Source organism: Chrysoperla carnea, chromosome X (assembly GCF_905475395.1).
Source record: "Chrysoperla carnea chromosome X, inChrCarn1.1, whole genome shotgun sequence".
Classification (NCBI taxonomy): Eukaryota; Metazoa; Arthropoda; class Insecta; order Neuroptera; family Chrysopidae; genus Chrysoperla; species Chrysoperla carnea.
Window position 1 is genome coordinate 26,497,029 of NC_058342.1, and position 27,739 is coordinate 26,524,767.

The following is a 27,739-nucleotide window of genomic DNA, read 5'->3' on the forward strand; positions in this document are numbered from 1 at the left end:
TAGACAAAATATTATCAGAAATTTAAATAAAAACGTAATCAGGTTCATTATTCAAGCCAATCCTTATTGTCTTTTTTGTCATTATTGTATTTTTAATTAAAGAAAAAAAACTTTTTAATATTACAAATACAAATTTTTTTAATTTACTATTATACCATGTATATGAAATATATCAAGGTATTCTAAGTTTAGTCCCAAGTTTGTAACGTTTAAAAATATTGATGTTACGAACAAAATTTTGGTATAGGTGTTCCTAAAATCATTTAATTAGTCTATTTACTGTTGTTTGTCTGTCAACACGATAACATAAAAGAAATAAAGATAAGTAAAGATTGGTCTCGCTTATCCCCTTTCTATAACACTCGAAATAATGGTAAGGATTGTTTTACACAGGTAAAATATATGTATGATTTTCTATTTTTTTAAATGTATAATAGTCATAATTATTCATTCACTATATCAGAAAAGATGGCCGTGAAATGTTTTATATTGACAATTTTTACAAAAATCTGTAATTTCTGGTAATGTCAAATTAAATTAATTGTTAATTTTTTTTTTTTTATTTAATATATTTTATAAATTATATTTCATGTGTTATTCTGAAGTATGAGCTATATTGTTGTACAGTTTCATTAAAAACCATTCGCAAGTTTTAGTTTGAAAGCGTAACAAACAAACAAACAAACATGCTTACTTTCGCATTTATAATATATAGAGATAAATTTTTAATTGAATTTAAGCAAGCATTTTTGTTTCAATTTGTGAGAAATGTTTATCCTTAATTTGGGTGCCCCAACTTAATTTTGATACAGGGCTCCTCTAAGGCGAGCTACGCCACTGACTTAGATCCAACAATTCAAAATTTTAAGAAATTTTTATAAAGAGTTATATTCCATAACTACAGCTGCGCAAAAAAGCCCAAAATTTGTATGTTATGCATATATGCTAGATATGTAAACAAATTTTTTTATTGAATTCAACTCATCAAACTTTATATGCCACTAAAAGTTTAGTTTAGTTTGCAAAAAGTAAGAGTTGAAAATCCAAGATGATTGTTTTAATTGTGTTCCGATATTTTTTACAATACAAATTAATAAATTGAACAGTCGCTTCGAAATTATATTTGAAATGAATTGTGTTGAAGTGAGACGGAGCCAGACACATATTTATTTATTTAAAAAAAAATAAAATAAAATAACATGCGGATCGTGGTATACTCAATGAACATGAAATAATACATATCTAAGAATTATTTTATAAAGATGTAAGAGTACGTACACTAAAACATTATACACAGTGTCTCAAACTCAAACTGATTCTGATTCTTCATTTCACTTACCTTTACACTAGACTGTAGACTTGTTGAAGTAGACATTTAGTCTACATCGCGTTATTTCAACTCAACCGTTCACGTTCTTCAAATTTTAATCAAATGAATTAATACAAAAAATTTTTTTTTACTTTTTAGTGCAAAAAAAACGAAAAAAATTTTTAAAAGTGGTTTAAAAAAAATTTTCGGAAAAAATGATGGTAAAACTTTTTTAAATCGAGTATTTACAAAAAAAAATCGTTAACAATGTGTTTAAAAATTATGCTTGTTTTAACGTTAATAAAATTAAGCGATTGTTATCCAACATTTGTAAACAGCGATTACAACAGCGATTATAATGACGATTATTATAGTGAAGACATTGAACAGTTAAAAAAGAGTGATGTGCTTAAAAATATGATTAGTTCCTATATCGATAATTATTTCGATGAACATCGAAAACCTAATAACTTCGATGAAGATTATCAAAACGATGAAAGTGTAATGCAAACGCATAATGATAGTGGTTTAACAAAATTACATAAAATTGGAAAATTAGAGGAAAATAATAATACAATTGGAAACTTATATTTTCCATTTTTGAATACAACATTAGCGAAATTGATCAATTCAACATCTGCGCAACAGCAAACGCATCAACAAACATGGAACGATAATTTATCGTTGAAATATAAACGGCAAGAAATGTAAGTGTTTTTTTTATTATTTTTTCGAAATTATAATTTTAGAATTACGTCAATTTGGTGGGCGACTTGATTTATTTTTTACACTCTGGTATAAAAATAATAATAAAATAATTTTTTTTTTTTGGGGGGTATCATGCGATCTATGCGAATTTAATAACAAAAAATATATATATTTATATCGACTAGATTAAATTTTGTTTTACATGAAAATCAGCTGTATATAAAATTTTGAAAAAAAAAATTTTATTTTTGCAAATTTTGTAATAAATTTTTATATATATTTTTGCATTACTTATGAATAAAATTTTCTTCTTTAACAGCAATATTGATCAACAGTACAATGACAGGTAAAATTTTGGATGAATATATTAATAAAATTGTTCGTGTCTTGTCACAAGTTTTTCTGTCCTGCGAAATTTTGTTATTTTTTTCTGTCGCATGAAATGTTGCTATTCAGTTTTAATTTTTTTCAATTTTCAAAAACAGTCTTATTTTAACTTTATTTTGGTTTATGATAGATTTGAAAAATCATCCCAAAATATGGGAAAAATTCATTTGAAGCTTCATATACCTTAAGAAAAACAACCGTCTTGATTGTTTAAAACCCTGTTTATCAAAACTGAAATCTATTGAGTTTACGTAAATAATTTATAAGTTTAACATAAAATTTAAAATTACTTGATTAAGTCTATTGAGTTTACGTAAATAATTTATAAGTTTAACATAAAATTTAAAATTACTTGATTAAAATCTATTGAGCTTACGAAAATTAGTCATCAGTTTAACATAAAATTTAAAATTACTTGATTGAAATCTATTGAGTTTACGGAAATATGTTATCAGTTTAACATAAAATTTAATTTTACTTGATTAAAATCTATTGAATTTACAAAATAAGTCATCAGTTTAACATAAAATTTAAAATAACTTAATTAAAATCTATTGAGTTTACGAAAATAAGTCATCAGTTTAACATAAAATTTAAAATAACTTGATTAAAATCTATTTAGTTTACGAAAAGAAGTCATCAGTTTAACATAAAATTTAAAATAACTAGATTAAAATCTATTGAATTTACGAAAATAAGTCATCAGTTTAACATAAAATTTAAAATAACTTGATTAAAATCTATTGAGTTTACGAAAAGAAGTTATCAGTTTAACATAAAATTTAAAATAACTTGATTAAAATCTATCGAGTTTACGAAAAGAAGTCATCAGTTTAACATAAAATTTAAAATTACTTAATTAAAATCTATTGAGTTTACGAAAAGAAGTCATCAGTTTAACATAAAATTTAAAATTACTTGATTAAAATCTATTGAGTTTATGAGAATAAGTCATCAGCTTAACATAAAATTAATAAAGATCTATTGAGCTTACAAAAATAAATCATCTACTAATCAACAATATATGATTGTTGATTAGTATTAGTTAAATCAAAGTTTTTATCATTAGCGTAGTATGTAGTAACCAAATTTTACTTGAATTTATGATCTTGTTATATTTATAAAAATAATTGCGATTAAAATGTCTTTTTTTAAATGCGAGTTAAAGATCTTTTCAATTTATTCAATCCAAAAGAAGAAACGGCAAATTAATTATATATAATCAGAAAAGGGTATTTGGAATTTCGGAAGCTTGTCACATTACGGTGTGACTAATTAGGCTTGTTAAAATAAAGGAGAGAAGACCAAATTAATTTTACAATAGTGACATGGAAATCTCCTACATTTATTTAAAATTTGCTACCGTTCAAGTAGCCCTTGAATCATCTTAGGTTAGATTAGGTTATATTGGCTGTCCATGAAGGACACACTTAGGCTATAGAGCCCATTGTGGCTCCTCAATTTCAGAGGCTTATAGCACCTCCTTCCTGCATATACCATGCATTACACCAGCCCATCACTACTATTAATTAAATTAATTTTGTTGCGACGGCGGGAATCGAACCCGCTACCCTAAGCATACCGCGGACGGAGTTGGTTACGCCTTAACCAACTGAGCTAATAGGGCGACGTTAAATCATCTTAACCTTCAAAATATTTTTCTTACTCGAAATAAGTGTTCTTGCAACTTTCTGAGACTAAGTTGAGACCTTGAAATGTTTAAGACAAAATCGTGTAAGCAATCGAGGCTCAATGAAGCTCGTGTGCAGAGACCGAATTAAATGTAAATTAAATTTACAGAAAACTTAAAAATTCGAGAGGTTTAACAGGAATGACTTCGTAAGCTCAGTATGATTTTTCAGTTTTTCCAAAACTTTCAATTGACTTCATATCGATCATCCTTCAAATTAAATGGAATGAAAATTAATTAAACAAAATAAATGTTTTTGAAAATTAGAAAAAAAAGCACTTGATATAGCAAAAGCATGAAATTTTTAAAAATTTTTTTTGATTTTTTTGTTTTTTAATGAAAGAAATTTTAACCTAAAATTATCAAAGTATTTGAAAGAAATAACAGAGGTACGTCCTCAGGTAAGTTTTTATTTACGCATGCACTTTCAAATACTTTGATTAATTTTCTGCCTGTCTTTTGTTCAATTTGAATGAAATATGTAAAAAATTGTCGAAAAAAAGCTTTCATATGCAATTATTTACAAATCGTTGTTGTTTTTTGCATGGAATTTTTAGTACAGCCGTAATATAAAATTTATCAAAAATATCTTTAAAGTAAGTAGAGTTGCCGCCTCAAAGCTCCAGGTAGTCAGGAGATAATAATTATACGACCGAATCATAAAAGATACTGAAGCCATAATAAAAAATTAAATAAGGTTGCTCAACTGTCAAATTTACCTGCATATGAAAAAAATAATCAAAAATCTCTTGATTTACTGAATTCTGAAGGATTTATATTGGTTTTGGAAATCGGGAAGAAATTACATGATTTCCGGAGTCTCCCGGAGAGGTGACAACTCTATTGCATTTGCTTTAAGGCGAAAAAAAGGCCTTAGCAGTTGTAAAATTACGATCTCATCTGGTTGATTTTTTAGTGGAAAATTTTATCTTGCTTGCTTGAGAAAAAATTAATAATTGTGTCTAAATACCACGTGAAAATTTATCCGACCGGAATGGTTATTTTGTAAAAAAAAAACAAATATAATAGACATTTTCCCTCGCGTTAACCTATCAGATTTATTTCCAGGAAAAAGTTTCAGACAAATTGTTTTTTTGTAATTAACAATGGCATTTGATATTTTACTACGTGAAAATTTCTGAGAACGGAAAAGCAATGCTATTTTCTAAAAAAATTGAAACAAACAAATTACCAAATAACTAAAAATTTATGTAACCAGTTCTTAATTAACCTTGACCAATTAAATAAAACTAACAACTTTTTTTAAACCTCTATATACAAGCTTTAACGGAGTTTGTACTTCTAGCGATAACGTGTTCGACGTTCTAGAATCATTAATCAGAAATTACGATGGCAATAGGGTGCTTTCGGTAGTGAAAAATAAATTATGAAATTTGAAAAAAGTTAAAATTTATGTAAAAATATACTTAAATATTCTGATTTCGAGTCATAAAAGCACATTTTTCTTTTATTATATTAAAATTAAAAATCGTAATTTTTCAATTGTATATCACGTGACATAAAACGCGGGTAAGCCCTGATGTGATGTCATATCGGTATGAGCCATAGACCATCAGTTAGTTCAATGTAGACAGCTCGGTATAATATATCCATAGATAATAAATATTTATATTTATTATAATTAGTTGTCTATGAATATATCTGTCAAACTTATCTGTGTTATTTCGTATAATGATACCGATATTACGTCACCAAATTGGATGTCGCGTTTTGACAGTGTGTATTTTTCCGAAATAAATTTTTGGTGGCTTTTTATTAGCAAAATCAACATTTTGAAGTACTTTTTCAAATATAGAAAAATACGCTATTTAAATAATTCTAGTAACAATATGTTTTGGTTTGAGTTAACTTTTCTTTTTCTTTCTTTTTAAAGGAAAAATATTGAGACCTTTTTAATATAAGGAAAAATTCATCGAGATATGATCAAAAATTTTTGTAGTTTTTTTCAGTACTTTTTTTAATGTGATCAAGCTGAGGATTATTGGAGAGTCATGCTAACCTCTCCTTCTCCGTTGCACCCACTCCCCTCCTTCACCATGCTGATGTAGCGAAATATCATTTTTAGTTTGAATTACAGATGCTACTGAGCTTACAGTGTTGCACTTATAAGAAGCTCAATTTATATTGCAAAATCCAATATGTATACGGAAGTCATGTGGCGACCATATACAAAATTTTTTAATGACAAAAAAAAAAAACAAACAAACATAATATTTAAAAAATATTATAGTCAGACGACATTAAAACTAATTCTTTAAAAAAAAAATTGTGTTCATATTGAAATATTTTGTGGACTTCCTAATATCATGTTATAATGTATGGTAGTAATTATTACATATGAATTAACGAATTTACGCTGTATAATAAAAAAAAAAAAACAAGTGAAAACAAATAATTGATTGAGTTAATTGTTGAAATACCATGTATAGACAGTGTTGATTACGCAATAGTTTGTTTTTTTACATCAAGTAAGTAAAGATAGTCACTCTTACACACAAATTAATAAGAGTATCTTTCTTCTCACTTCCTCAGTGGATGTGGCATAAAACAAACACATATATAATATATATATATAACGTATACAAAATTATAGAGGTACTTGTATGCATACTATTTAATGTTTCTAACTTAATTTACGCCCTCACGGGTAAACAGTGATGTTTTCGAAAAAGGTTTCAAACAAAAGTTGGTTATTTTTTTATAAGGAATATTTTTTACATTTAAACTTTTAATCTATCGCAAACGGTTTAATAGATGGGTCCTACGCACCCAATAATCCAATTGATCCTATTTGATGTATATATTTACGAACTCGACCTCACATTTTACGTTCTGAACACGCTCTAAAAACGACAGACGGACAGTCGAACGATGGACGGACGGACAACCGAAAATGGACTATACTTAGGTGGTTTTATTTGACACCAATACAAAAATTTTGTTCGTAACATCAATATTTTTAAGCAGTGTAAACTTGGGGCTAAACTTAGTATACCTTGATATATTTCAATATATACATGGTATCAAAATCCAGTGCAACAGAGCTCCATGGTTAAGGTCATATTTCTCCCTCTCTTTTTTAAGATGCATTTTGTTGAGATTTTTTTCTTTTCTTGAGATGTTTTTGATCTCTTTTTTGGGTGAAAAGTGATGCGGAAAATCAATGCACTGCCACAAGACATTTTCTTAACAGTAACTTCATCTTATGGTAAAATTTTAACCCTCTAACTCAAGCGCCAAACCGTAAAAAACGTAAAGAATATTATATGTATTTCGATAAGTTAGGATATAGTTGTTGAGATATTGATAATCCCCAAAAGGCACTTTCTTAATCAACATACCAAATTTAGCCTTGAAGGTACGAAACAACCCTTTGAAACTGTGAAAATCTATGATATTTTTTTTTTTAACTCAATTTACATCTCGATTTTCAACCATTTAGCATAATTTGGAAGGACTTTGCAGGTGCACAGTCTTAAAATTTCAAAATGTGGTTTCCCCCTAAAAATCCTAAATTTTTGAAATTAACCTCTGCCTTAATAACATATATTTTCTTAGTACATAAGCCCTCTTACGGAATTTCAGTTTATTTGAACCAACGAGGGTCACTGAAGGTGCCAAAAAGTAGACGGGAAACAAACAGCTATATCGATCATAATCTAAGGATTATAGAATAAATGTATAACACACCATAAGCCCTCTTCGCAGACCTTCGATACAGTGCATTGGTCTATATTTTTTGGGGAAAATATGACTACATATTAAGTGTTTATTTTTATTTAAATAGCTCTAGGACTGTAAATACATATTAATTAGCTATTACAATAGAGTTCAAAATTAATCAAATTTTAAATTTTACCATGATATAAATATTTGATACCATGTAAATGAAATATACCAAGGTATATTAAGTTCAGCCCCACGTTTGTAACGCTTAAAAATATTGATGCTATAAACAAAATTTTGGTATAGGTGTTCATAAAATCACTTAATTAGACCATTTCCGGTTGTTTGTCTGTCTGTTGTCTGTCGTTTGTCATCACGATTACTCAAAATCGAAAAGACATATCAAGCTGAAATTTCTATACCGTGCTTAGGACGTAAAAAATGAGTGAACTATAATGGGGTGTAAGTTCAACGTACCATTGGTTAGAGGAGCAATAAGGTTTATCTATTTTATATAAAAACTATCTGTGAACTACCCGCTTTGCTCGGCAACATCCCCACTTGCACCCCTCCCTCCACATTTCCTTGCGTGGGATAACAGTTTAGTAATGTACACGTCATGCTCTTTTATTTGATACCCCACTTAGGTATATTTGTAAATATTCGATAATTCCTTCCCACTTTCTCGCTACACCTTTCTACCCTCCGAAGGTTAAAAGTAGAAAAAAACAATAGATCTTTGAAGCTGGTTGTATATCGTGTCAATATTTTAGCTTAATCGATGCACAACTTTTTTAGTTTTTGAAGCATATCCCTTTCAACCCCTATTTCAACCCCTTACTCTACTATAATATGGATGTATTATACATAAAAACCTTCCTCTTGAATCACTCTATCTATTAAAAAAAACCGCATCAAAATCCATTGCGTAGTTTCAAAGATTTATTTAAGCGTACAAAGGACATAGGGACATAGGGACAGAAAAAGCGACTTTGTTTTATAATATGTATTGACTAAAAAAGAATTTGTTGGACCAATGTTTAATTTGCTTGAACTATTTATAAAATCAAAAATATTGTCAGGTGTTAATAATTTATTGTTTTGTTGATAAGTAATACGTACGAGATGGTAACAATGATTCTCATTGATCTTGCATACGATCAATAAGAAATAAGAATCACCAGCACATTACAATTTATATATTTTTTTTTATTTTTTGTGGACTTGTGATAAAAAAATAAAAAAAAATATTTTTTCATTTTTTTATCACATGTCATTAATTTATAAGAAAATTATGTGTTATATGGGGTATAGTTCAACTTACTATTAGTGAGAGGAGCAACAAGTTTTATCAATTATATAAAAAAGACTAAAAAAGAATTTCTTGAATCAAATGTTTAATTTGTTTTAACTATCACTACATATTATAAATGTCCCTATGTCTTTTGTACGCTTAAATCTTTGAAACTACGCAATGGATTTTGATGCGGTTTTTTTTAATAGATAGAGTGATTCAAGAGGAAGGTTTTTATGTATAATACATCCATATTATAGTAGAGTAAGGGGTTGAAATAGGGGTTGAAAGGGATATGCTTCAAAAAATAAAAAAGTTGTGCATCGATTAAGCTCAAATATTGACACGATATACAACCAGCTTCAAAGATCTATTGTTTTTATCTACTTTTAACCTTCGGAGGGTAGAAAGGTGTAGCGAGAAAGTGGGAAGGAATTATCGAAAATTTACAAATATACCTAAGTGGGGTATCAAATAAAAGAGCATGACGTGTACATTACAAAACTGTTATCCCACGCAAGGAAATGTGGAGGGAGGGATGCAAGTGGGGATGTTGCCCAGCAAAGCGGGTAGTTCACAGCTAGTTTATTATAACAAGAATATTGTCAGGTCTTAATAATTTATTGTTCTGTTAATAAGATAATTATTCTTTTATAAGATCTAGTTAATTATCTACGAGCGCCAGGGTTATTTTGGATAAAATGATTTTTATACTATGCATATATGAAATATACATAGTATATTAAGTTTAGTCCCAAGTTTGTAACGCTTGAAATATTGATGTTACGAAAAACATTTGGTATAGGTGTTCATAAAATCACCTAATTTATCCATTTTCGGTTGTCTGTCCGTCTGTCTGTCAACACGATAACTCAAAAACGAAAAGAGATATCAAGGTGAAATTTTTATAGCGCACTCAGGACGTAAAAAGTGAGGTCGTGTTCGTATATGAGTAATATAGGTTAATTGGGTCTTACGGATCCATCTCGTAAACCGTTAGAGATAGAACAAAAGTTTAAATGTAAAAAATATTATTTATAAAAAAAAATAAACAACTTTTATTTAAAACATTTTTTTGTAAACATCACTTTACCCACTAGGGCACAAATTTTATAGTATGTATTAATATGGGAATATCAGTTATGTGTGTGTGGGTGGCTCTTTAAAAGTGGATATCTTTTTTTATTTACGTGACGTCAAAAAACGATTGCGTCATCAACACTGTCTTTACATGGTATTTCAACAATTAACTCAGTCAATTTTTCTTTTCACTTGGTTTTATATGAAATCGAAAATGAAATGAAAAATACTAAGACAAGCTATTATTGTACTAAAAAGTTGAAAATAATTTCATCTATGAGTCACTATGATATCAAAAATGTATCGGTACGTCTTATCTAATCCACAGGCCTAATTATTTTTAACAACACATGTATAAAATACCTCTCACTTAGACGCATTGCTTAACGCATGTATTCTGTCATACTAGTGATATTGGTATCCCTAGATGGTACAAAAACGGCCTGTAAGTATATATATATATATATATATATATATATATATATATATATATATATATATATATATATATATATATATATATATACTTACAGGCCGTTTTTGTACCATCTAGGGATACCAATATCACTAGTATGACAGAATACATGCGTTAAGCAATGCGTCTAAGTGAGAGGTATTTTATACATGTGTTGTTAAAAATAATTAGGCCTGTGGATTAGATAATATATATATATATATATATATATATATATATATATATATATTTTTTTTTTATTTTTATTTTTTTTTCATTATACATATCTTTACATAAATTCTTTTTTTTTTTTGTTAAAAACATTCGCATATGAGAATATTTGTGAATGCGAATGCGGGTATTCAGCACGTCCCTAATATATGTAGAAAATGGGTTAACCACAGATCCTTCAACTTTACATTGATAGGTTAGGTTAGGTTAGGATATATTGTCTGTCCACGAAGGAATATATGTGTTTTACAACATTTCCGCTGATAATTTCATTTATCAGCTCCTCAATTTCAGAGGCTGAGTGCACCTTCTTCATGCATATACCATGCACTACACCAGCCCATCTCAACTATTATTGAAATTAATTTTGTTGCGACGGCGGGAATCGAACCCGCTACCCTAAGCATACCGTAGACGGAATTGGTTACGCCTTAACCAACTGAGCTAATAGGTCGACTTTACATTGATAAACTGTTCGTTTCAGAATAGAACGGAAATCAACTAAATCTAAATCACAACATCTAAATTCTAAAGATTCGTTCATTCCAAATAGAATTCAACTGTAATATTAGAGTGTATATATATATATATATATATATATATATATATATATATATATATATATATATATATATATATATATATATTTATATTTATTTATTTATAAGTATAAAACTAAAAATATTTTTTTTTTTTAGTTTAGTTATTAAAAGGTCACTTAAAAACTCCAGACCAGACATAGGCGAAGACCAAACCTCATTATATGACTTTTAATTTTATTTATTTTTTATTTTTTATATATTTATTTAAAAGAAATATTTTGACGTCAAACTGAATCCCAGAAATGAGTAAAAATTATTTGAGTACTGTTTTTCTGGTGATAAATTTCTTGTTACAGTTAGTGATACAGGTAAAATCGTGACGTTATAATAACCGATTAGATTGTTATATCTTTTTCTAGAGAGAGTAATTATTATTTGGTAAAATAAGCCCCTCTTTCTTTTTGAACTAAATTTATATTCCCGGTTTGTACATATTTTTAAATTTTTATTATAGTGCTGAATCCAAAAATAATGTACATTTGCTTCTATCAGTCCTCAAAAAAGATGATGGGCACGGCACAGCATCCGAAAATCGGCTAAATACGAATCGGAGTATGGACTAGCTCATGATCGATATAGTCCATTCCTACAAAGGACATGTTTACAAAATATATGACGCCCTGATTAAGATTTTGTACAGTGTATTTTTGAATTAATTAACCTGTAAAATGTTAGTTTGTTCGCTTACGAATGTAAATGTGTGTTTGTTTGCACATCACATTGCCACATGTCACTTTAAACTATACTGAACCATTTTTGATGAAATTTTTACAACTGTAAATTAAATCAAACCCCAGTATAAATTTTACATTAAATAATTTTATTTTGGTTCTTTACTTAAATAAAAAATTCAAGCTTACGTAATATCATCGATTTCCAGATATTTAGGAAAGCAAGCCCGAATAATCTTTCCTGTCTCATTTAAGCACGCAATCAAGATTTAACCCCGTAAAGTGTAGAAAACGATCTCTCTGCGATTGATACGCTGATCAGAAGAGTTACGCTACAAATCTTGGTCGCATGCTTCAATGAGATGAGCTACCGACTCTGGTATGGCGGAATTATTTTCACATTTTGTTTTTATTTCGTAATTTTACCATCATGGGTAAACAGTGATGTTTACGAAATAATGTTTCAAACAAAAGTTGTTTATTTTTTTACATAAATAATTTTTTATATTTAAACTTTTTTTCTTATACTAATGGTTTACAAGATGGGTCCTACGGAACCCAATTGATCTATGCTACTTATTTACGAACTTAACTTCACTTTTTACGTCCTGAGCACGTTATAAAAATTTCAGACTGGCATCGCTTTTCTTTTTTCAGTTATCGTGTTCACGTACATACGGGCAATCGGGAATAAACTAATTTGGTAATTTTATGCACACCTACACCAAAATTTTGTTTGTAGCAACCATATTTTTAAACGTTACAAACTTGGGACTAAACTTATTATACCTTGATATATTTCATATGTTCATGGTATAAAAAGACAAAAATTGTATTTCTAATGAGCGGTAAATATGAGTTGAGTGATGGAACGAGATTTTTTTTCCAATATTTTGAGTTAAAAATATTTAGTCTTGCATTGATTGAAAACTCACCGCATGTCAGTGATAAATGTAAATGAAATATCAATGAAATTATTTACTATTTATTAATAATGCTTATAAATCAATAATAGAGTTAAATGTTATTGTAACAAGCATATTTATTATGAATCAAAATTATTAATAATATATCACTAATAAATTTTTATATTGGGTGCTCAAAAAATTGAACTATACAAAAAAAAAAATTAGATTCTTATAAAAACATCAAGAAAAGTGTATATTAGAAATACAATTTTCTAATTTTCTTGTTGGAATATCTTCAGAGGTATCCTCTGAATGTAAAGCGGGCTCGAGCTTCAGCCACCATCTTGGAAAACAGGTTTTATCAAATATCTCGTAAACTGTTCATTGTACGACAATAAGAGTAGGGATCATTTTTGTAGATAATAACATTTTCTATATCTTTTACTTGAAACTTTTTTCTATATCATGAACCGTTAACTATATTGCTTATATTATAATAACGCTATAAATAAAAATCTATGCATTATACAGAAAAAAGTTTTGAATAAAAGTTGTAAAAAATGCTATTATCTACGAAAATGAACCCTACTATTTTTGTCGTACGATGCACTGCAAAGTTGGCTGACTAGATATTTGATGGAACCTGTTTTTCAAGATGGTTACTGAATCGGGATTCTCCTGAATATATTCCCACGGGAAAATTTCTTCTGTAGAAAATTGTAGTAAATATTACCCGGTTATTAGCTTTATTAGATTAGATTTGTGCAAAGGTGCCCTACAGCTTTAATAAACTTCAAAAGGAGGTTTTTGCAATCACACAGAATATTCCAGTTTTGTGCATGTGTTTATGGAATTTAAATTGGCCAGTAAGCAGTCCGATTAATATCCTCAGTTGCAAAAATTCTGAAACCTTTTTCCATGAACGAGAATGTCCCCTAAACTAGAAAATCCCCTTAATAGCCTTCACTTCGACTTTACGCATTATCAATCAATCATCAGTTATTGTATGGCCCGATCACTTTTTTGGTACACCCCGTAAAAATAAAATTAACTTGTGTATTTTATTGATAGGGAAATTATTTTATAGTAATATTTTAAATCAAGGTTTTATTAGTTGTAATTATCTCCTGTCTCAAAGGCTTTCTCCCCACAACGCGGTTTATTCAAACAATCAATAAGAACAATTTTTTTTTATTGAATTTTCTTTTGTTATCACTAGACTCTTCACGATCATATGTCGGGTCTGGCCTGTGTAGACATATCAAATACACGATTAAATTGAATACTAAGAACCTGAGATCAGTGGTTTATTCACTGATTACACGATAATTTATACAGAATGTATCAGAGATGATAAAACAAGATGTGTCAGTAACGATTTTCATTAAGGTTATATGTATATACACAGGGAGTAATTGAGTTTTAGCCCTTAATGACATATTTGTACTGTAGTCGGATAAAGGAATACATAAAATAGCCATTCTTAGGGAGTCCTCAATAACAGCTCCGATTTTGATGTTTTTTTTTTTTTTTTTCAAAATGATTCTTTTTGTACATTATTTAAAATCAGAAATATTCATACGAACTGCCATCCCTTATTTCACCCTTTTATTGAATGAATTTCGAAAAATTCTTTTCTTAAATTACACCGACAGTATAAAATCAATATCCTCTCGAAATTTCAAACTTCTATCATTAGCGATTTAGACTCGGCGTCGATATATCAATCGCGACATTGCCTATTCCCCCTCCAGATTATTTCCTCCCTCTGGACAAAAACGTCCAATTATTGAGTCCTGTTATTGAGCACTCCTGAGTAAAAACATTCATTGATGCGACTACTGGTGGCTAATGGCATTTTAATAAAGATTAAGCTTTAACACATTTTACAGACTAAACTTACATTTACCTCCAAAAAACTATCTAGGGATCAAAGGGGAGGGGAGTGTTGTTAAAATCATACCTCTTAACTTGAAACAGTTTCAAGGTAATTTAAACCCAAGCAAAAAAATATTTTATTATTTCACAAACTGGATTGAGCATCTATTTGGTCTCAATAATGAGCATCCAAAAACACAAAAATTCACTTCATTTGGAAAATTCTTGCACATTACAAAATTTTCTAAGATCTATGAATTTTGTTAAATGATTTTAATAATTTTATTTATTTTTTTATGTTCTTAATCTAAATATGTATATACAAGTTGTATAATTATACAAAGTGGTTTCGAAAAATGTGAACTGTACGTAAAATTTCATGTCATAAAAGTATAGTTAAAAAAAATTTATATTAAAAATCGAGTGTAAAATACTCACTCGACATTCGTAATCTTTATTAAGGATACCGGCAAAAGTTGAGAGAGCAAGGAGGTGTACTTGTACAATTTAACCAAAATGGTTGTATTTACCTTGCAAGGAAAATCTACCAACTTTTTAATAAAAAATTAAAAATTTTAATATAATTCTGTGAAAATGGATATCATGATCTGACATCAGATAAGATCTTATTCTTCGGGTTTCTTTAATAGCCAATTTAGATTCTAAACCTAAACAGTAAGAGATAGAATAACACTTTAAATTAGAAAGTTATCAGAAATTTCAAAAAACGTTAGTTTTCGGAGGAAATTGATTTAAAAATATGGCATTATTATATTTAATCGAAAGAAAATGCGCTTAAACTTTGTCGATAATTATAGGTAAGAGTCATGGACACAGACGAATGTCCTTGACAACTTTTGGCTAAAGCATTTTGCGTCGTTAGCGTTATTTCTTTCGATTGAATACAATAATGACATATTTCTCAGTCGTATTTCCTAGAAAGCTGACGATTTTCGAAAAAAAAAAATGGTCTAGATGAAAAATGTTAGTTTTTTGTGTTATTCTATCTCTTAACGTTTAAGATTTAAATTTACTATTAAATAAACCCGAAGAAGTAGGTCCCATCAGATTCCAGAACATGGTATTGCCCATCAAACTCAGCAACTTTTCGCCTGTACTCGTCTGGGTGTTTCGAGTTGCCTTGGACTCCTTGTTGTCTTGTTATTTTTGTTGTGTTACTCGCTCGACTTTGTGGTACTTCGTGAGAGTGTGGAAAAGGTTTAAGTGGAGGTGGCCAGTATATTTGAACCATACAGTAAAACTATTTACATTTTAAAAAGTAATGGTATGGTAATGGTAATAGACTAGTTTAGAATGTCTAGTCTGGGGTCTGGTCTGGTTTAGTCTGGTACATAAATCGAATTGTCCGATGTCAAATCTCACTTCACTTGTTATCAATATTAATCTAGATTACGAGTTAAAGAGATGATGTCATTGTTTTTTACTAGTGCTACTCTAACTCCGATAACAAGGAGATTCTGTCTAGCCACTCTATTTGACTAGTCGACTAGCCACACTACAACATAACATGTACACTCATATTCAATTTATTTGAAACAAATTTAAATATATGTGTACAAACTAACTAATTTTCGGTTTCTCAGTTGAAAATATCATGAAAATTTTTAATATCCCTTTATCAAATTTCATGATTTACTCCTCATTTTAAACCTTATCGTGCTGGCTTATGACAGAAAGTAGACTAACAATCTATAAATGTACCATTTAGGAAAAAAAGGCTAGAGCAATAATGATAAAATTTAATTTCATTTTGAAATTTGTATTTCATCATATCTGTAAGGAAATTGCCTATAAATAAAAATAATGAAAATTATTCACTTATACAGAATGTTCGATTTACATCTAGGCGTATAAATATCACGAGTATGACAGAATACATGCTTTAAGCAATGCATTTAAGTGAGAGGTATTATATACATGTGTTGAAGCTTCGATATGCGTTGATATAGTTGTAAGACGCTCGGAGAGTGGGAGTTTCTTAGTTGAATAGATGAACTACAACAGATAAGCCACGATACAAAGCAAGGCAGTCTGTCGTCTGCCCGTCTGTCATCACGATAACTCAAAAACGAAAAGAGATATCAAGATGAAATTTTTATAGTGAGCTTAGGGCGTACAAAGGGACCTCGAGTTGGTAAATGAGCAACATGGGTCAATTGTCTTCTTCTTCTCTCTTGTAAACCGTTAGAGATACAACAAAAGTTTAAAGGTAAAAAATGTTTATTATAAAAAAATAAACAACTTTTGTTTGAAACATTTTTTCGTAAACATCACTGTTTAGTCGTGAGAACGTAAATTATGCGCAAATTATATAGTATGTATTATATGGGAAGGTATGTGTGAAATATATGTATGTGTAATGTGATAGAGTAATCAACACTGTCTATACATGGTATTTCAACAATTAGTTCTCTTGGTATTTCAACAATTTCAACTCAGTCAATTGTTTGTTTTCACTTGTTTTAGACGACTTCAATGTCATTGTAACTGGTTCAATTGTTGATGTATTTGAGAGTACTTGATTCAAGTACTGTTTTTGTTTGTTGATTTGCTTTGGACAAAACAATAAATTATATTTTTATTAATATCAACATTAATAAGACTTGTAAATATATTTTTAATTTATTAATTATATTGGATAGACTGACCAGTGGCTGGCTAGTCAGTGGTTTCACAGTGGCTGTGGCTTGAATTGAGGACTGTCTTCTAACAAGCAAAAATTATGCAATTTATTTTTATGATACCTCATTTAACAACTTTACTTTATTCATCTTCAATTATGTTTTTTTTATTGTACCCGTCAAACGCTATCAAAAACTCGTTTACAATTTAAGGGATACCGAATCATGCACATACTAAAAGTGTTAAATTTTCATTGTTATTTTTAAATTTGCCCCAATGTTGGTGTTTTGTGCTAAAATGTCATGTATTCGTATTCTCTGGATCGCACTGTTGCCAACTCAGTGGTTTTGCCATTAGAACTAGTGGTTTTACTCTTTCTTTAGTGATGTCTGCCTAATAAAGTGTTTTAGTGAGCATATAATATCTTTTAATATTATTTTAATTTTAAAATTTTTGTGATAAAAATCGAATAATATTTTGGTAACACAGAAGTCAGGAGTCAGCAGACGTTAAATCGCAAAATCTAGGCGAAAACCAAAATATATTATACTCGTTATTGTTCTTATTTTTCAGGGCAAATTTTTTTGTACAATTATCTTGTATGTTTCGTGACTTTTTTCCCTTTTCCGTTCATAACTTTTTATTAACCTTACACCCCTCCACCCTAGTTACAATATCAGCTCAGTTGGTTAAGGCGTAACCAATTAAGTCCGCGGTATGCTTAGGGTTTGGTTCGATTCCCGCCGTCGCAACAAAATTAATTTAATTAATAGTTGTGATGGGCTGGTGTAGTGCATGGTATATGCATGAAGGAGGTGCATTCAGCCTCTGAAATTGAGGAACTGATAAATGAAATTATCAAAGGTGGTAAAACACATATATGGTATCACAATGGGTTCTAAAGCCTAAGTGTAAGCTAAGGCTAATATAAACTAACCTTACCTACCCCCTTCACCCTCATGTAGGTTTCTTCGACCTAGGAACTTGGTTCACTTAGAAGAGTTATTTTCTTAAAGATCGGATGAACTCTCCCTTGCTGTTCTTACTCAACACACGATGGTTCCCTACAACTCCTCAAAGAGGTCAAGTAGCTGCTATTATGTATTTTTGTAAAGGATAGTAGTTCGAACTGCGTGAAATTCCGTAGTATGGTATCCATGGCTACAAGTAGTGAAAAGTATCGACAGTAATTTACTTTTTTTAATTTATAGGCAATTTTATTACAGATATGATATACAGTTTACATATTGAACAAAATTAAATGTAAATATTATTTCTCTGGCTTGATTTTTCCTAAGCGGTACATTTTTAGACCATTAGTCGATTTTATGTCAGCATCCAGTAAACCAAGTATGAAAATGAGGGTTCAATCATAAAATTTAATTACGGAATGAGGAAAATATCGCGTTGACAGGAAAAACCAAGTTAGATAAATAATAGATAGGATACAAGTTTGGAATTTTATTCAATTCTTAGCTGAGGTGCTAAAATTGAGGCTAGAGTTATTTAATTAATTAATTTATCTATTGTTCGCATTAACCTTAGAGTATACATAGACTACGAATCGCCTATCTTTTCGTACAGTGAGAAACGTGGCAACAACTGAGGTAATTGCTTAGGTCAGTTAGGGATATTCATAAAAAAAATACATTTATCAAAATAATATAGGGACATTTATCAAAAAAATAATATCCAACGGTTATTTTTGAAGAAATCTATGAAAACAAATCATGTACCGTTTTCCAATAAGACCAGTGTCTACATTTTATTAAGCAAATTAAACATTTGATTCAACAAATTCTTTTTTAGTTTTTTTTTTTAATATAATTGATAAAACTTGCTCCGTTGCTCCTCTCACAAATAGTACGTTGAACTATATCCCATATAACACATACTTTTCTTATAAATTAACGAGATGTGATAAAAAAATGAAAGAATATTTTCTTTTATTTTCTTATCACAACTCCACAAAAATAAAAAAAAATATATAAATTGTAATGTGCTGGTGATTCTTATTTCTTATTGATCGTAAGTCGGTATGCAAGGTCAATGAGAATCATGGTTACCATCTCGTACGTATTACTTATCAACAAAGCAATAAATTATTAACACCTGACAATATTTTTGATTTTATAAATAGTTCAAGCAAATTAAACATTTGGTCCAACAACTTCTTTTTTAGTTTTTTTATATAATAGATAAACCTTATTGCTCCCCTCATCAATGGTACGTTGAACTACACCCCATATAATGCATACTTTTCTTATTAATAGGGTATTCTACTATTTTTGAAAAAGTACTTCAAAATGTTGATTTTTCTAATAAAAAGCCACCAAAAATTCGTTCGGAAAAATACACACGCTTTCTTGCCAAAAACTTAAATTAAATTTTTAACCTTTTTTAAACGGTCAAAAACGCGTTCATCCAATTGGATGACGTAATATCGGTATCATTACAAGAAATAACACAAATAAGTTTGACAGATATATTCATAGACAAGTAATTACAATAAATATAAATACTTATTATCTCTGGATATATTATACCCAGCTGTCTATACTGAACTTACTGATGGTCTATGGTTCATACCGCTATGACATCACAGCACGGCTTACCCGCGTTTTAGGTCACGTGATATACAGTTTAAAAATTACGATTTAAAAAAAAATGTTCTTTTTATGACTCGAAATCAGAATATTTAAGGATATTTTTACATAAATTTTAACTTTTTTCAAATTTCATGATTTATTTTTGACTAACGATAATACCCTATGTTTGGACCTTATCAATTACCTCAGATGTTGGCAGGCTTAAAATCGTTTGACACTCAGTCTATATAACTCTAAAGTCAATGATTGCTTGTTCTAAAATCAAAAAACTCGTTGACGAAATAGTATAAAATAAATTTTTATAATACTTAAAAATAGACAAACATAAAGTTGAAAAAAAAAAAATCGCAATTGCGTATGCATAATACAAAGTGGAAATTCATTGAATAACTGCTTATGAATTCTAAACATACAGAAATTTATATTATATTAGAAAAAAAAAAACTAGTCAGACATTTGATAGACTGAGTAGTAAGCACTTAAGTGCAAGTTCCCAATACATATGGGATACTATAAAATATGTGTATAAATTATTTACACTACTAATCAAAAGTTAGAACTAGTTACATAAAATTTTACTCTTCCCAAAGTTCAAATATCCAAGTTTACGCGTTAAATGATATTAGAACCACTGGGCTTAAAAATCATTATACTCCAGGTATTTTTAGTACAGTACTTTGACCCTGAGAATCAGTGCCGGATTTACCTCTGACGGGGCCCCAAGCAACCTCAGGTTTTTGGGGCCCCGATATTTCAAAATAATGAATAACTAGTTAATTTTGCATAATCAATATATTTTACAGTTAACTTATAATTTACTATCTAAATTACAACTTTTTTCTACTTTTCTCAGTCGCAAATTGACAAATGACATCATCAAAGTCAAGTTTTTCAAAGTGAGTTTGAAGTGAGTTTTTTTGTGTTATTGAAATCTGAGGTACAATATAATTACCTATTACTCTGTGTGTAAGAGACGATAATGCTTTTAGAATTACAGCTGTTCAGACGAAGACACAAATACGAGCGACCGAAGCGCCAACTATACGCGGGAAATACAGATTTAAACTAATTTCAAATCGTTTGGGGACAATGAATGATCGATATTGTTGACATGGATTTTTTCTTTTTTTCATGTGTTATTTATTTATTTTTTCATATTTTCGAATGTATTTTCAAAATTTGCCATTTTTTGGGGCCCCTGTCCAAGCGGGGCCCCAAGTAATTGCTTCCTTTGCTTCCCGGTAAATCCGCCACTGCTGAGAATGGTCGATTTTCTAGACACTATTCAGAAGAGACGTAAAATCTGCATCCTACAAATTAAAATCATGTTCTTAGTTTGTTTTAAATTTCCATGTCTAGATTTTTCTTAGCCAACTTTGCAATTGAAGAATTTGGTCCTAAAAACAGGCAAAAAATAAACACATAACAAATTTTGTTTATCGTAGAAAGAGAGAATGGAAGAAAGGTTTGGCTGACATTAGTCTGGTAGTTCCAATTTGCAATCGGTCGAAATGAAAATGTCTAGAGCTCGAATGGCCCAATTGGTAAGGCGCTTGGCATGAATCCTAGAAGTCCTGGTTTGAGTGTATTTTTTTCAATTCTCCTTAATTAAGCTTACTGGACCAGATATTTGTCAATATTTAGTTTACGCTGTATGTATCATATTAAAATCGTCAATTATAATCGAGAGACTTTGATGTAAATAAATATCGTATACATACATGATTAAAAGTAAACAAAAACAAAAAAAAATGAAAATAACAAGTTCTAATTATTATTTATTATAAGTAACAAAATGTGGAAAATTCTATAAAAAATTGATGTTTCTTAAGACTGACATTTTTGTTAATATTGTAACGCGTTTTACAAACCCTCCCACCGCCTGTAGGTTCGATACAATAAAACACCACTGGATGAATTCTTTGAAAACTTTGATATAGTTTAATGTTTATTACAAAGGTTTATTAATTATTACATACAAAATCAATTTACAATCTTGCTTTTCAAATATATTTACAACTAATATATTTTACAACAATTTAACAGTTCACACTGTTGTTTCAACGATTCACAGTGACTGTCCGTAGAATACTGAGCTATTATTTCCATAGCACCCATAACTACACATTTTCATTTATATCGTTTCCAGGAAAACCACCTTCCTCTTTTTTTTTTTTTTTTAATTCTCACGGCAAGCTTAGGTGTAAGACTTTATTAGATTCTTTCTAAAAACTACCTTAATAGTCACCACGATGACAGACTCGATTTAATATTAAAAATAGTTATGCTTCTAAAAAAACTGATAAGTTGTTTACTTCAACAAAAATACCAATTTTGACATAATTTACAAAACTAAAAAAATTAATGGAATTTTTGGAGAGCATATTTTTGATACGCAGTGTACAATATTAGACATTTTGAACTTACACTTGCCAGTTAACTTTCATTTAAAGTTAGAGATGTAAATTTTTTTTACATCAAAATAAAAAATTATTTTAATTTATTGAAATCAGACACTTAAGGCAGTTTACAACAGAACAGACACCAGAATGGTTTTTTTTTTTTATAAGAGGTTCTTTAACTGCATGAGATAACATCGTGGAGTGCGTTCTTGTGTCATACACGTTCCTACTCTTACAACTACAATTATTACGATCTAGGGCTAACCATTTCCTGATTTTTGTGATCTTTACATAACATGGAATATAAACAAAAATCCAAATTTACCCTAATACTGAATATTCATGAAATTTAAATTTGGTTCAAATATTTTTTGTCCGTAACTTTATTGGCTAGACATTTCAACAAAACCATTATTTTAGTAATTAATATCTTTTTAATTACTTAAAATTAATTAATAAAAGTACAAATTCAATGAGAGAAATTCAAATTTCTAAAATGGAAATTCAAATTTGAAAACGGACGTGACGTCATGGTATATGGCTTGTCAGATTTGTTAACATACTGTATGGTATTAATTACTTATATTATTCTACGGCTTTTTATTAGAAAACTTAATAATAACGTGTGTAAATTCTGTGTTGTAAATTGACAGGTCACATATTAATACGTCACCAACAGAGAGCGCCAAAAGTACTGCGTTTAAACATCTCAAAATTATTCTCTATTTTAAATATTTTTTTAACACTTAATTACAGCATTTTTAAACAGTATTTATATTTTTTACTATGTTATCACGGTGTAAACAATGAATTAAAAATATTTAAAAAAAAACATATTCCCTATTCTTAAATCTCACCTCACCTTGCCCGAATTTGTTTAAAAGGCGGTTTCTTATATCCGAATCAAAGTACACGAGTTTGTCTTTATTCATCCGGGTGCCTCGTACCAGAGAAAAAATTTTTACCAAAAATTGTTTAACTCATATAAATTTGCAGTCAAAATAAGATTTAGCAAGGTATTACATAATCGCAGACTCAGTTCAATAAATTGATAAGTGAGTAACCAAATGTTTACGTATATAGTCGAAACCGGTTATTGTGACATTGAAAATAACGTACTTGTACGGTCCTTATATCCGAAAACCGTTATAAGCGATAAAAAACTGAATAAAGAGCAATCTATTTAGACCTTTAATCTAAATATTTAGACCTTTAATTTTCAATAACTTTGGATTTAAAAGAGACTGAGAAATTGAATGATTGAATTAGCTTTCCATATTTGAATCCCAAATTTGACTAGCAAAACCGGAAATTGATGGAAAAATGTTGAATAGAAGGCGAATCTCCCTAGTCACCGTACTAATGTCGTTTAAATCTACTTTGATTGTACTAAAAGTCGTAAGCTACTCGAGTCTCTGTGTACAAAATTTAAAAAATGAAAAAAATAAATAAATAAACTCAATAAAGTAAACATTAAAAATCTAGGATTTATTTCATCGTTTTTATAATAATTTGCTCCCGAAAATATAGACTCATGCACTAAGTTGGGTTGTTTTATAAATCTGAGAACAGGGTTAAAAGCATCGAAAATCAATGATATTCCGATATAAAAAAGGAAGAGATGAATTGGAAAATTTATATCCCCAAATGGTACTTTCTGGCTCGATTCGGAGGAACTGAACAGTTGTACAAAATCTTAAAAATGTCGAAAAGAAAGCGGTCTTCCCACTGAGAATTCCCTTTAAATCATTGAAATCAACTAGCGCTATCAAAGAGTAGTAAACAATCGTACATACCGAATTTCAGCTCATCTGGAGAGGGGGCCGATTATTAAGATTTTGCGCACCTCATCCAAATTGAGCTAACGAGTTAAAAATCGGTTTGTATGTAAATTGGATTTAAGTTTCAAGGAAGTATGTTGAAGTATCATAGATAATCACGGTTTTTGCGACTTTGTGCGTCTCCACAGCCTTTTCAAGTCAAGGAAGAATCTTTTTGAGGGTATCGACATCTCCAACTCCTTTTTTCAAAAACATAAAAGACAAAAATCCCATTTAAAAAGAAAACATCAAATAAGAAGAATCTAAAAAGAGGGAAATATGACGTTAGTGATGGCGCTTTCCTACTCACGAATTGGTTTTTTTTAATAAAAAGCTAATATTTATTTAAACGTCTGAAGTGAATGTCTGATGGTTTGAAAAAAAATAAGGAGTTGCTTTCTTAAATACAGTAGTCACTAATCACCAGTTGACTATTAGTCCAAGGAAATTAGCAATTCGTAACTAGTGTATTTTTAAACAGGCTTGTTATTAGCTATTACAATAGAGTTCAAAATTAATCAAATTTAAAATTTTACCAAAATGATTCTAAACTATCTGTTTATTATCATTTTGATACCATGTAAATGAAATATACCAAGGTATATTAAGTTCAGCCCCACGTTTGTAACGCTTAAAAATATTGATGCTATAAACAAAATTTTGGTATAGGTGTTCATAAATCCACTTATTTAGACCATTTCCGGTTGTCTGTCTGTCTGTCTGTCGTCTGTCGTTTGTCATCACGATTACTCAAAAACGAAAAGACATATCAAGCTGAAATTTTTATAGCGTGCTTAGGACGTAAAAAGTGAGTGAACTACACTCCATTATATGGGGTGTAAGTTCAACGTACCATTGGTTAGAGGAGCAATAAGGTTTATCTATTATATAAAAAAAACTAAAAAAGAATTTGTTGGACCAAATGTTTAATTTGCTTGAACTATTTATAAAATCAAAAATATTGTCAGGTGTTAATAATTTATTGTTTTGTCTATAAGTAATATGTACGAGATGGTAACCATGATTCTCATTGATCTTGCATACCGACATACGATCAATAAGAAATAAGAATCACCAGCACATTACAATTTATATATTTTTTTTATTTTTGTGGAGTTGTGATAAGAAAATAAAAGAAAATACTTTTCATTTTTTTATCACATCTCATTAATTTATTAGAAAAGTATGTGTTATATGGGGTATAGTTCAACGTACTATTTGTGAGAGGAGCAACAAGTTTTATCAATTATATAAAAAAAACTAAAAAAGAATTTGTTGAATCAACTGTTTAATTTGTTTTAACTATCACTACATCCCTATGTCCTTTGTACGCTTAAATCTTTGAAACTACGCAACGGATTTTGATGCGATAGATAGAGTGATTCAAAAGGAAGGTTTTTATGTATAATACATCCATATTATAGTAAAGTAAGGGGTTGAAATAGGGGTTGAAAGGGATATGCTTCAAAAAATAAAAAAGTTGTGCATCGATTAAGCTCAAATATTGACACGATATAACCAGCTTTAAAGATCTATTGTTTTTATTTACTTTTAACCTTCGGAGGGTAGAAAGGTGTAGCGAGAAAGTGGGAAGGAATTATCGAATATTTACAAATATACCTAAGTGGGGTATCAAATAAAAGAGCATGACGTGTACATTACAAAACTGTTATCCCACGCAAGGAAATGTGGAGGGAGGGGTGCAAGTGGGGATGTTGCCCAGCAAAGCGGGTAGTTCACAGCTAGTTTTTAATAAATAACAATTTTCTAATTTAAAGTGTCTATCGATTACTAGTTGTGAAGTTGCTTTAGTTTTTCATTGAGCTTGAGGTCAAGTTTAATGGCTGAATTTTTATCGGTACAAGTTATTTTCCGAGCTATGTACTGTGACAGTACGGGTCCCGGAAATCTATTAAAAAATGAAAACTCTGTAACTCTACGTTGAAAAACTGTTCGTTTCGGAATTTAAGTAATTAAATGTCTAACTTTCTTGGAGTATAATCAACAGTTGACTTGTGATTAGTAGTTAGTAGTTTCTGGGCAGTGCAGTAGTGACTAGTGACTAGGTAGTAGGCACTAGGTAGGCACATTCTCAGTGACAGCATGCAGTGTTAATGATCATAAAAATAATTACATTATGTGTATATTATTATGATCAACCCAGACGAAGAAGATTCAGGTGCCTATTAAGTAACACTTTTTTTATTTTATATATTTAAATCTTGTGATTGCTTACAAGGCAAGTCAAAATTTAAAAAAAAAATGATTGATAAGAAATTGTAATGGAAATCGAGGTAGAATTGCCACCTTAATGTTTCCGGAAGTTAGGAAATCAACCAGAATGCTGGCAATGATTGAAAGTAATCTTATTAGATCAATCATCGAATAGTAATACGTCTGTACAAAATGTGGCTGCTCAGAACTGCCCAAATTACCTGAATATTAGAAGGAAACTATCCAACACTCAATAATTTGGATTTTTTTAGAAACCATTCCCCCTCCCGCTGTATTCCTGCATCTGTTCCTGGATAACATATTGGCTAAGTATGTTTTTAAGCAAAAATACTATTAAATTTATGCAAATTTAAGGCCAAAACTAATTTCTGATTTGCTCCCGTTCAGTCAAAGAATTCCTGTTTAATACACCCCCCCCCCGCTTGAGACAAAAGCTGAGCACGACTATGTATATTGGATTCATTTTACCAAAGACAGCTTAATTTTTTTTTTTCGATTTTTCGATAATCAATTTTTTGAGATTTTACGCTGAAAATGATTGGAAGAAATTTGAAGCCTTTTCAAGAGTGTTCTTAGCTTTGTTTCGTAGAAAATCTAATTACCTACCCACAGATTCAACAACACAAAAATTTACTTCATTTATTGACAAATCGATTAGTTTTCGAGATCCGTCGAAAATCATTCTAAAATATAGAGCACATAAATAGATTTTGGATCATTGAAAATACTCGACTAATCAAATGACCACATTTTTTCTGAAAATCCGTTCTAAAAATTTTATGGGGATTGTCCGATTATTTAAATAAATAAATGACTTCAATACTAGACATATTTAATTGGGGAAAACGGTAGATAGATGATAGAATGTTTTCATCGATTTGTTCTAAAAGTCTATTAAAATTAAAGTTAAAACTTTAATAAATTATTGAAAAAAACCCTTTGTGCCCGACTAATTAAGAGTGCCCGGTAGTGATTTTCAAAATATCGAAAAATGAAAATTTTGTTTAATAATTTAGCTTTCGATATTTCGAAAACCAACGCAGATATCGAAAAATTGTATTCTTATTTTTCGTTTACATTCATGAAGTTATAACAAAATTCATCATCCAAAATTAAGTACAAATAATTTCA

At 29.5% G+C, this 27,739-nt stretch overlaps 1 protein-coding gene across 3 annotated transcripts in view; it reads left to right on the forward strand.

Moving 5' to 3' along the window:
• The first annotated feature begins 1,589 nt into the window (after positions 1 to 1,589).
• Positions 1,590 to 27,739, forward strand: part of LOC123302135 — a 40,131-nt gene continuing 13,981 nt past the window's right edge. For 2 of the 3 annotated variants that reach the window (XM_044884937.1, XR_006535495.1), the window contains exon 1: positions 1,590 to 2,016. In XM_044884937.1, coding sequence (XP_044740872.1) covers positions 1,592 to 2,016 — 425 coding nt within the window. In that variant the 5' untranslated portion in view covers positions 1,590 to 1,591. Of the gene's footprint in view, positions 2,017 to 2,336; positions 2,364 to 27,739 lie in introns of all 3 variants that reach the window. The other variant, XM_044884938.1, reaches the window with a different exon arrangement.